Below are 12,069 nucleotides of genomic sequence, written 5' to 3'. Positions count from 1 at the left end.
AATTCTGGTTCTGATTTGAGAAACCAAATAAATTTAAAGAGACTTCTCCATAATATCAATGAATTGTTTCGTTTTAAACTTTTATTTTATATAATAAATAAATAGTGCTCCTATTTTTAGTCTTCTAGTTAACTTTTTTTTTTTTTTTTTTTTTTTTTAATATATAAAGGTTCAGGGTGAAATTCAGGAAATTGTTAAGACCGGTTTATGGGTTGGTGACTGCTTCATCTATACTAGCTCTGTGAACAGGCTGAATTATTACGTTGGTGGAGAAATTGTGACAATTGCTCATTTGGACAGGTAAGAGTCAAATTGGTTATGAGTTAATGTAAATCAAATTCTCAAATCCTCTTCCAGAAAGGCAATTGAATAAAGTTGAAAACCTGTAGAGAAGTTCTCGCTGAGAAACAAAGACCTAAATAAACTTTTTATCGCATACTACTTCTGCACTCTGGTTGGATGCAAAAGAAGCTTATAATAGTGAACATGATTTGTATTTGTTTATATATGTATGTATGCATGTATGTATTTTATTTTTTATTTTTATTTTTTTTTATAAGGACTATGTATCTTTTGGGATATATTCCTAAGGATAACCGGCTATACCTGGGCGATAAGGAATTGAATATTGTCAGCTATTCCCTGCTAGTCTCTGTACTGGAGTACCAGACTGCAGTGATGCGGAGGGACTTTAGTATGGCTGATAAGGTTCTTCCAACTATTCCTAAGGAACAGAGGACCAGAGTTGCTCATTTCTTGGAAAAGCAGGTCAGACTGGTGTTGTACAAATTCATTGTTTATTTCAGTTAATTGAAAAACTACACAACATACTGTGGTAATGCAGTAGTGCAGTATAAAGTGATATACTTTAAATGAAGAAAGAGTGGATAATATAGTCTGTAATATAATTAGCCTCATCATTGGCATTTTAGATCAGGTTATGTTAGTTATGAAACTGAAAGCAGAAAATGAAGGACTTTGTGTACTGCACTTATAAGCAATTTTGTAAAAAAAAACAAATTGGGTTGAATTATTTGTATTGAAAACTATACAAACAGATGTTTTATTTGTTAAAATGTGCTTCTAATAGGGTTTTAAGCAACAAGCCCTGGCTGTATCATCAGATCCAGAGCATCGGTTTGAGCTTGCGCTACAACTTGGGGAGCTAAAGATTGCATATCAGCTTGCAGTAGAAGCAGAGGTAAGGCTTCTCTTTACTCAGATTTTTGTCCACTTTTCTTGGTGAATATTTTGGTGATACTTGGCTAATCTAGAGAGACTAGGTCACCCTAATTTAAGCAAAATTTTCCTGGGTCTTCTAATGGACTATGCCTGGTGCACCTATCCATCTCAAACTCTGTAGGAGACACTGAAGAGGCAACCTAATTACCCCTTCAGCTAGCTCCACATAAACTGGAGAAGTGTCAGTTCTTGTCCAAAGTCTTCCTGTATTGCAGAGCACAGTTCCTTATCACAGAGTGTGTTCCCAGCAACCTCATTCTTGCTATTTGTACTTGATCTTTTTGTTTCTATCAGTACCTACAGCTTGCTACCAAAGAATAGGGTGGGAATGTTGACTGATTAGTAAATTGTAAATTTAATACAGGTCAAAGAGGATTTAGAAATTTTGTTTTTATTTGAATCATTTATATCAACTTTTTTGTAAAGAAGGTTTTTAAAAAATGTTTACACTTTTGTTGACAGCAGGGTTTGAGAGTAGAGGGCGATAATCGACTGTAAGCTTCGACAAAACTCACTGTTACATTATACAGGTGCTGGTCATAAAATTAGAATATCATGTCAAAGTTGATTTATTTCAGTAATTCCATTCAAAAAGTGAAACCTGTATATTAGATTAATTCATTACAAACAGACTGGTGTATTTCAAATGTTTATTTCTTTTAATTTTGATGATTATAACTGACAACTAATGAAAGTCCCAAATTCAGTATCTCGGAAAATTAGAATATCAATTAAGACCAATGCAAAAAAAGGATTTTTAGAAATGTTGGCCAACTGAAAGGTATGAACATGAAAAGTATGAGCATGTACAGCACTCAATATTTAGTTGGCCTGGATTATTGCAGCAATGCGGCGTGGCATGGAGTCGATGTCTGTGGCACTGCTCAGGTGTTATAAGAGCCCATGTTGCTCTGATAGTGGCCTTCAGCCCTTCTGAATTGTTGGTTCTGGCGTATTGCATCTTCCTCTTCACAATACATCTATGGGGTTAAGGTCAGGCGAGTTTGCTGGCCAATCAAGTACAGGGATACCATGGTCCTTAAACCAAGTACTGGTAGCTTTGGCACTGTGTGCAGGTGCCAGGTTCTGTTGGAAAATGAAATCTGCATCTCCATAGTTTGTCAGCAGCAGGCAGCATAAAGTGCTATAAAACTTCCTGGTAGACGGCTGCGTTGACCCTGGACATCAGAAAATAGAATGGACCAACACCAGCAGATGACATGGCACCCCAAACCTTCACTGACTGTGGAAACTTTACACTGGACCTCAAGCAACGTGGATTCTGTGCCTCTCCTCTCTTCCTCCAGACTCTGGGACCTTGATTTCCAAAGGAAATGTAAAGTTTACTTTCATCAGAGAATATAAATGTGGACCACTCAGCAGCAGTCCAGTCCTTTTTGTCTTTAGTCCAGGTGAGATGCTTCTGACGCTATCTCTTGTTCAAGAGTGGCTTGACACAAGGAATATGACAGCTGAAACCCGTGTCTTGCTTACGTCTGTGCGTGGTGGTTCTTGAAGCACTGACTCCAGCTGCAGTCCACTCTTTGTGAATCTCCCCCACAGTTTTGAATGGGTTTTGTTTCACAATCCTCTCCAGGGTGCGGTTATCCCTATTGCTTGTACACTTTTTTCTACCACATCTTGTCCTTCCCTTCGCCTCTCTATTAATGTGCTTGGACACAGAGCTCTGTGAACAGCCAGCCTCTTTAGCAATGACCTTTTGTGTCTTGCACTCCTTGTGCAAGGTGTCAATGGTCGTCTTTTGGACAACTGTCAAGTCAGCAGTCTTCCCCATGATTGTGTAGCCTACAGGACTAGACTGAGAGACCATTTAAAGGCTTTTGCAGGTGTTTTGAGTTAATTAGCTGATTAGAGTGTGGCACCAGGTGTCTTCAATATTGAACCTTTTCACAATATTCTAATTTTCCGAGATACTGAATTTGGGACTTTCATTAGTTGTCAGTTATAATCATCAAAATTAAAAGAAATAAACATTTGAAATACATCAGTCTGTGTGTAATGAATGAATCTAATGTACAAGTTTCACTTTTTGAATGGAATTACTGAAATAAATCAACTTTGTCATGATATTCCTGTAGGTAGACCCTCTTTGCTAGAAGGACTGTTAGACTTGTTGAATTGTTGCGTGTGTATGAGTAGTGTAAAGTAAACAACATCTAGAATGGCATCAACATCAGGCAAGAAAACAAAAGTGAATTCATAAAACAAAATAGTCTTTGTACATTATTTATTTGACAAGTCAAAGTCTGATTAAGCGATAACACACAAAAACAAACAAACTGCTTTGATTCCAAGCGATACAGAAATCAAAAACAAAAGACAGGTAGCTGTTTTTTTCCCCCCAAGAAAGTGCCCTTTAGCGTTTGAGTGATGAGACAAAGAGGTACTGTATGTAATAATAAGTATGTGAATTTGCGTACTGTAGAGGCTGTTGGAACAAAAAGCAGAGTGACATTTATCATAAATAAGTATTTCATGCTGATTTCTGCATGAAACCATTGCTTTTTAGAAAACTGAGGTTTTTGGAAAAATATTCAGCCCTGGGAGAAAAGGGAAAAAAAATTAGCCCTAAAAGAGTTAAAAACGGTTAGGTTGTCTTTTAAGAACTTTCTAATTTGTATATAGAAGAAAAAAGCTGGAGCTGAAAGAGTACAATTGGAGTTTAATTCTTTAAAACGATGCAAATACATTGTTAGTATAGAGATCTCTAAATATCACAACCCTGAGCATCTTCTATAGATTGAATGCTACATAGGTTAGATAAGTCTGAAACAAGTTATTATCATGTACTCGAGCAACATAATAATAATGCCCCTGTCATACTACATGACATTTCCAGTTATTTTCAGTTATAGCCTTCATTTACATAATTTTATCAAGTTGGTTGTCTAGTTGAATATTCCCAGCAACTCAATCAGACCAGTCTGCAACTCACCCCAAAAAATTAGAAAGGTTTGATTTTTGTTGTAAGCTGTAGGCCAGGCTTGTGATTGTGTGAGAGCTACAAGGAAAAAATGGAAAGCTGGTGCTTTGAACCTTGCAAACCGAAGAGAGGCATTTCTGTCCGAGTTGTCGGAGTGAAGAGAGTTTTAGAAACTTTGAAAATTTAGAACTATGCTGAAACGTTTATTATGGAGTCATGTAGTTTGTCATCCCCTGCATTTCCTAATTATACAGTCTGACATTTTCAAGGCAAAGGCATCCAGCAACTGTAGTTATGTCTGAAATGCCCTACTACTAGAAGCCATGTAATGTGCCACAAACTTGAACCTTTAATGTTCTCTACCTTGGTTCTCTGTCTTTAGTAAATGGCAGACCACTGCATTGCTGCTAAATTGACAATAATTAGTATTTACTGGAGGACAGAGCCATACTTTCACTCTTGAACAAGACCCAATGGTACATCAACTCCTCTTTTTGCACAGCTACTCGTTTATTATCTGAAGGGAACTAGCCACTCATTTTGGAAAATGCCTTTAACAAGGGGATAATGTCTTATTCTGACTGCATCACTTTTAGCTTTGTATCACTTCAGTGTGTGTTGTGATTAACAGTCAAGTGAAGAAAGCTAGTGTTATCTGCAAACTGCCTAAAATAGCTTCTGGATATCTATACTGGATACTGCTCAACCTCTGGTGCCCATTGAACGTCACAAACGGAAGAAAAGGGACAAGATGCTTCCTTGGTAGAGTCCAAAGTAAATGGACTATGCTTAATGTCAAGTATGAAAATAGAACTCTTTGCTCTGAAAATACAGGTAAAAATGACACATATGACCCTTATATTCTTGCACCTTCTCCAAGATACCACACATGTGTGACCATAACCACTTCTCCAAATCTAGTAAGCACATATGGATAGAATCAGTAATTTCTCAACACCTGTCAGACATACAGTCATGAAAAAGTTTGGGAACCCCTCTTAATTCTTTGGATTTTTATTTATCATTGGCTAAGCTTTCAAAGTAGCAACTTCCTTTTAATAAATGACGTGCCTTATGGAAACAGTAGTATTTCAGCAGTGACATTAAGTGTATTGGATTAACAGAAAATATGCATCATAACAAAATTAGACGGGTGCATAAATTTGGGCACCCCAACAGAAATATTACATCAGTACTTAGTTGAGCTTCGTTTTGCAAATATAATAGCCTCCAGATGCCTCCTATAGCCTTTGATGAGTGTCTGGATTCTGGATGGAGGTATTTTTGACCACTGTGACAGGCATTCCAGAACATTGTACTTCTCCCTCTGCATGTTAACTTCACTCTCGAAATTTCTACTTTAATCACGTAGTTTATTTTGTCATTAAAGTAGAACATCATAGACTTCATCTTAAAATCGTTTAATCAACTAGTTTCGCAAATCACATCGTAATTAAAGTAGCACGTTAAATGAGTGTTTTGTATTTGATCACCTTTGTGCTCTGTGTGTGTGAATCACTACATGCTTCCAGGCTTTCTCTTCCTCCGACAGGACACAGAATCCATTACATTCGTGATATTACAGCTCTCTGAATAACTAAAATACTGAGATGTATACGTGATATCATTTTCGTAATGATTTGAGTTAAAGCACGTTATTAAACATGGGAACACGGTGGTGCAGCGATTGTGCGTGACCTTTGATGAAATAATTTATTGCAGCAGTATTCATGGGTGGCTCTAGGCTCGTGGCGGCCCTGGGCAGAGAAAGAATCTGTGGCCCCTTTGCCCACTAATGTCAATATGGTATCTTATGCATGGCGGATGGCCATGTCCATTGCGGACACTGCATAGCCACCTCGTGCTCGTGACACAAGCATTTAACTTTTGACAAAATTTGACGCTGTGTTTTTAGCTGTGTTGTTATTTTCTCTTTCTGTTTTATATTTAATATATATTGGCGTGGCGGCCCTGTGCAGGTGCACAGTTTGCACATGCCTATGGCCCCCATGCAGTACTGTCTCTTTCAAACGTACTAACCTCAAATTCCTGTCCTTCCCTTTCTTTCTCCAAGTAACCGATCGCCACACAATGAGCTCTGTAATAGATGTTAAGCCATCTGTAAGCTTAGAATGCTGAGTCTTCAAAACTTTTAAGGAACACTGAAATATCTTCGTTGTACATGTTTAATTATTCTATCCTTCACACCAGTTCCAGTGAAGCATACAGTGTGAGGCAGGAACAATCGTGAGTAGAGTGCCAGATCCTCGCTAGCATAGCGACACTGTGTCCTTTAATTATTAACAATATAGATTATTTAAATGAAGTTAGTTTTATCTGTATAAGAAACATACTTTGCTGCATTTTATCTTAAAAATATCGCCATCATATGTAAATACACTCTTCATAAAGTGGCTCAGGTTGTGCAATGTTACTGTACTACTTACTGTAGTGCAAGTTTACAGTGAGGTGATTGTACTTAGAAGTACTAACCATTCTATAAGGAGCAGTTCATGGACTGATTGAGTGCATTTAGATCTCTTGGAATGAAACTCTTTCTGAACCGCGAGGTCCGTACAGGAAAGGTTTGAAGCATTTGCCGTGTGAGAAGCAGTTTAAATAGGAAGCATGGCTGAGGCAACGTGTGCTTGATGCTGTATACTGATAATTCTCTTTCCGATCAGCTGCTCCGAGTGATGCAGTGAGAGTAATATGGAAAAAGATGATCCGCTGTGGCAACCCCTAACGGGAGCAGCTGAAAGAAGGTGCAGTGACAGTAACAACACTAAAGCAGATATGGTATTTAGAGTAGTTTGACCATTATATTGTTACTGGTTAATTACAATCGGCTTCATTAAACTAATAAACAATATGTGGTTAATTTCAGTGTATTTATAAAGCCGTGTCAGGAAAAGAAAGGAACACAGGAACAGTAGCACTGCTTTGACGCTGGGTTCCGTCAGTCTGCAAAACCGAGCGCAGAACTTGCGTACGACAGGGTATGAGGTACTGTGGAAATGTGTGTGGCTTTACGCCAAGTTTAGGTTTTATACATCGCGATTTGAACGTGGAAACGTTCTTACGCAACATTTCTATGTGTACGCACCCTTTATACTTGAGGCCCCAGATCTTTTGAGAGTTGCTTTGAGGATCCCATGCTGTCACTCTTCAGAGGAGAGTAAAAGGGAAACACAACTTGCAGTTGACCACCTTAAATACCTTTTCTCATGATTGGAAACACCTGTCTATGAAGTTCAAGGCTTTATGAGCTAATCCAACCAATGGTGTTGCAAGTAATCAGTATTGTGAAGTTACATGCATTCAAATCAGCAAAATAACAAGGGGACCCAAATCTTTGTTCGGAAAACACCCCAGTACTCAGCTGTTCCTAGGAAATGAAAGATATACCACTGTTATCTTTTTTTGTTGAAAGTAAATTATTATGCAGACTGAGAGGGGTTCCCAAACTTTTTCCTATGACTGTATTTGTGCAAGGGAAAAAGTGTTCTTGCACTGTTCCTTAGCCAGGACCAGAATCTGCATTTCACGGCCTAGATCTGAGGTTCAGTAGCCAGACAGTCTCTCCATTTCACAAATCCAGCCTTGAAACAATACTGCAGTCACGCATGAGTGAATTACCAACTTTAACTCTGTGCTACCAATGCTGTAAAAAACTAGTATGGTTAATCTTTCTAGATTTTATTATTGACTTGATATTGAAGTATGTACTGTAGTGATTTTTTTTTTTTTTGTTTTGGTTGATTCATGGTGGAGGAGTGGGTAGTGGTGCCTCCTCCCAGATCCTGTGGTCGGCGTCCAGGGTTTGAATCCCATGCCACATTTTTGTCCACATGTAGGTTACTTGTTCTTCCCATGTCTGCATTGGCTTTTGTTTCACATATCCAAAAACATGGTGGCTAGGGTTAATTAATGATTTCAAATTGTGTGAGCTGCTGTGCATATTAGTGGGTCCTGGTCCTCTGCTCAGGGCCATTTTTTGTGCCTTGTGTTGATGTGAAAAGGCAGGAATTGATATTGCGTTTTATACTATGTTGTTTCCAGCAGTACATGAACTTTTTAACGTTATTATAAGTAGTCACTTCTTCGTATAAAACTTTACCCGGAATATTTTTATGTTTTGAAAAATAATTTGGTCATATTTTGCTTGTAGTAAAGACTAGAAAATACTGCGTCTTATTTGACAAATATGCATAGCCAGTTTAGTCATTTTCATTCAGATTGCCTAATTATGTGTATTCTAACCTTTTTTTTTATTGATTTGCCAGTCTGAACAGAAATGGAAACAGTTAGCTGAGTTGGCTGTCAATAAATGCCAGTTTGGGCTTGCCCAAGAATGCCTTCATCATGCCCAGGATTATGGTGGAATTTTACTCCTAGCAACTGCTTCTGGTAATGCTGCAATGGTCAACAAGCTCGCAGAAGGGGCCGAGAAAGATGGCAAGAACAATGTTGCTTTCCTCTCCTACTTCTTGCAGGGAAAGTGAGTTTCTGAATTAGGTTTTCTTGCTCCCATCCAATTCATACACCTGTGTTATCCTGTTTGTTGTCAAAAACAGCCATTTCTATGAATAAGAAGAATAAGGTAACACCGGGCCATTTGCTATTTCAAAGCTGCATCTTACACTTTTCATTTCAGCTGACAGCACATGGCTTCTGCGCATAGATGGAGCAACTATGTAATGCACAAGATTTGTTAAATACAGTATATTGTTCCCTCTGTCAAATTGACATGTTTTTGAGTTTTGTTGTACAGCATTTCAAAACATTCAGCCTTTCCCAGAATGTGTGACTGACTAAATCCTGGTGAAGTTGTTAGTAGTTTCCTAAGGTCAATCGATAAAATGCTTTTACTCCTACTTCTAATGGTACAACCAAATTTGTCACTGTGAGGTTTTTTTTTTTTTGCCAGTTATGGCTTTTTTTTCCTACTTTGTGATGCTTGCTAAGAAATACAGGTACAGTTCTTAGTTGGATCGCCAGTCTGTTTCAGAGCAGATTTAGACATCAAACTGGACCACTGGAGTCTCCCAAATCTTTAATGTGCATGTTATTTATTCTATAAACTGTATATGTTTAATGTGTGTGTGTATATATTTCTTCCAGGCTTGACAATTGTTTAGAACTGCTTATTACGACAGGACGACTTCCTGAAGCTGCTTTCTTGGCACGTACATATCTCCCAAGTCAAGTATCAAGGTATAGTAATTTACTGTGCTTAGTAACTGTGTGGGTCTTTTTGTATTCTTTATTAGAATGCCGAGTACTAACAGAAACCGATTTAAAAGTTAATCATTTTGTTTTTCTTTAATTATTCAGTGCAGGTATTTGTATGCATTTCCTGCTGCTTTTCAGTCCCTCCTAAATTTTACATACTATATCACGGGAATAGTCTGTGGGAAACATTAGTATTTGCAAGGAAAAAAAATACAAAAACAGTAAACCTACCTGATTTTACCAGCGATAACATTGTTATTTTTGTCTTATCTTTTAGGGTTGTTAAACTTTGGCGAGAGTCTCTCGGTAAAGTGAACCCAAAGGCAGCAGAATCCTTGGCCGATCCAACAGAATATGAAAACCTTTTTCCAGGGCTGAAGGAAGCATTTGTAGCAGAACAATACCTTAGGGAGACCAGTCTTCAAAACTCAAGACCAGCTACAGACTATCCTCTAGTCACTGTAAATACTGGTTTGTTCTTCCTTTTTTGTTAAAGACATGTTATTTTGAATATGTATTTAAAATATTTAAAATTCACAGCCAAATGAAGAGAGGAATTTAATGGAAGAGGCAAAACACTACGAGCCAAAAGAAAGAACAATTCAGGTAAAGTATATATTTATATCTAGTTTGACATTTTGAGCCCTAAATTATGAAATATTGCTTCTAAAGTTTTCAGTCTGTTTTCTTAAACTGCTAATAGCACTGTCACTAGTTTTCTAGAAATGCTATTTTTTCCTGTCTTTGTATAAAGGTTGATAATTTGTAATGCATTATGAAAGTACAGACACAATTAATATGGCAATAGCTTAAAAGTATTCTGTAACTCCAGTAATTAAATTGCAAAGGTTTAAACGTATTTGGTAAAATGTTTTGCTGAATGAAAAACATTTACTATACTAATGTGAACCTTTTTAAAGGAGTCTGAAAAGAATGAAGAAACAATGCTTAATGTAAGCAGTGAACAATCGCAACATGAAGCAGACGTGGGCTCAAAAACAGAGGAGATTTCAACATCAAATATCAAAACAGATGAGGTAAATAGTTGAGTGTTACTACTTTGTGGGTTTGTTTGTACACTGTGCCAAACTATTTGTCAAATGGTAGCACTACGCAGAGAGCTGCCTGTATTTTATTGTTCGTCTGACCTGTATGCATAATCTGCGAATTCATCCATATTTTTTTTTTTCCATTTCAGACATTACAAGAGCTTGAAGATGACTTAGATAATTTGGATTTAGAAGACATTGACACAACTGATGTAAACTTGGATGATGACTTCTTAGATGACTAAAATGAAATCGGCATTATTTAAGTGACCAAATCCTTTGTATTTTATTCTTGATCTAATATAAACAGTGGTGTCATTTTTTAGGCACACTGGTGAAATTTACCTTAGTGGCCAGCTCTATTTACTTTTGTACTTAAAGTACAAAATTAAAAAATAAAGACTTTTTTCACTTCTCTCCATTTCTAATTGGAAAGGTAAATGTGTTCAAAATGGTGTTTTCTTTAAGTTCAGAAGTATACTCTTAACCATTCAGGCTATGGCAACCAAGAAGTATGATTTGTGATTTTTTTTTTTTTAACTGAAAAGTAGAAAAGAACTTGCTAAGCTTCTATCATTTCAAAAAAAAAAAAAAGTCTCACCCAGCTCATTCCACAGCTGGAACTACATTTCACCATTAATACAGAAGAAATATAAAGATGCACAGAAACAATCCAGTCCTTTACAGGTTTTTTCCAACTACACTTGTATCAAAAGTGACATGTTTTCATATAGTTACTAGTAATTCCTGGACCAATGTAAATAAAACAAAATTAAACCTGAGTCGGTCTACCTTATTGATGTATTTTACACAGGGTTTGTATACTTCCATTACATTTCAAATTCCAGGAATTTTTATGACTTTTCCAGCAACCAGCACAAGAATCCAGGACTACTTTACACTCCAATTTTGAATATCCGCAAAAAATTACATTAACCTAATATGCCTAAACTCAGACATCTGGACAATTTTAAATTGCCGATTGGTTATAAAAACTAACATTGAAGCTCACACTATTTTACATAGAGTAATTAGGTAGTAAAGGAAAAGTATGAGGTATGCCTTAGGTAGAGTATATACACTGTGTGCACAATTATTAGGCAAGTGAGTATTTTGACCATATCATTTTTAATGCGTGTATTCCAACTCCAAGCTGTATTAACTTGAATGCTTATTGGATTTAAGCACGTCAGGTGATGTGTATTTGTGTAATGAGGGAGGGTGTGGCCTAAGGAGATCAACACCCTATATCAAGGTGTGCAGAATTATTAGGCAGCTAGTTTTCCTCAGGCAAAATGGGCCAAAAAAAGAGATTTAACTGACTCTGAAAAGTCAAAAATTGTAAAAAGTCTTTCAGAGGGATGCAGCACTTTTGGAATTGCTAAGATATTGGTGTGTGATCACAGAACCATCAAACATTTTGTTGCAAATAGTCAACAGGGTCGCAAGAAACGTGTTGAGAACAAAAGACGCAAATTAGCTGCCAAAGATTTGAGAAGAATCAAACGTGAAGCTACCAGGAACCCATTATCCTCCAGTACTTTCATATTCCAGAGCTGCAACCTACCTGGAGTGCCCAGAAGTACAAGGTGTTCAGTG

General features: G+C 37.2%; 1 protein-coding gene across 1 annotated transcript in view; it reads left to right on the top strand.

Annotated features, from left to right (window-relative positions):
* Positions 1 to 11,252, top strand: part of copb2 (COPI coat complex subunit beta 2) — a 30,436-nt gene extending 19,184 nt beyond the window's left edge. Inside the window, exons 14-22 of the mRNA XM_039755748.1 lie at positions 170 to 300; positions 561 to 768; positions 1,091 to 1,201; positions 8,473 to 8,687; positions 9,311 to 9,403; positions 9,699 to 9,882; positions 9,962 to 10,027; positions 10,342 to 10,458; positions 10,620 to 11,252. Of these exons, the coding sequence (XP_039611682.1) occupies positions 170 to 300; positions 561 to 768; positions 1,091 to 1,201; positions 8,473 to 8,687; positions 9,311 to 9,403; positions 9,699 to 9,882; positions 9,962 to 10,027; positions 10,342 to 10,458; positions 10,620 to 10,715 (1,221 nt within the window). The 3' untranslated portion in view covers positions 10,716 to 11,252. The remainder of the gene's footprint in view (positions 1 to 169; positions 301 to 560; positions 769 to 1,090; positions 1,202 to 8,472; positions 8,688 to 9,310; positions 9,404 to 9,698; positions 9,883 to 9,961; positions 10,028 to 10,341; positions 10,459 to 10,619) is intronic.
* Positions 11,253 to 12,069: the final 817 nt, after the last annotated feature.

Source organism: Polypterus senegalus, chromosome 1 (assembly GCF_016835505.1).
Source record: "Polypterus senegalus isolate Bchr_013 chromosome 1, ASM1683550v1, whole genome shotgun sequence".
In the NCBI taxonomy this organism is placed as follows: domain Eukaryota; kingdom Metazoa; phylum Chordata; class Cladistia; order Polypteriformes; family Polypteridae; genus Polypterus; species Polypterus senegalus.
This window is presented reverse-complemented; position numbering and strand designations above follow the sequence as displayed.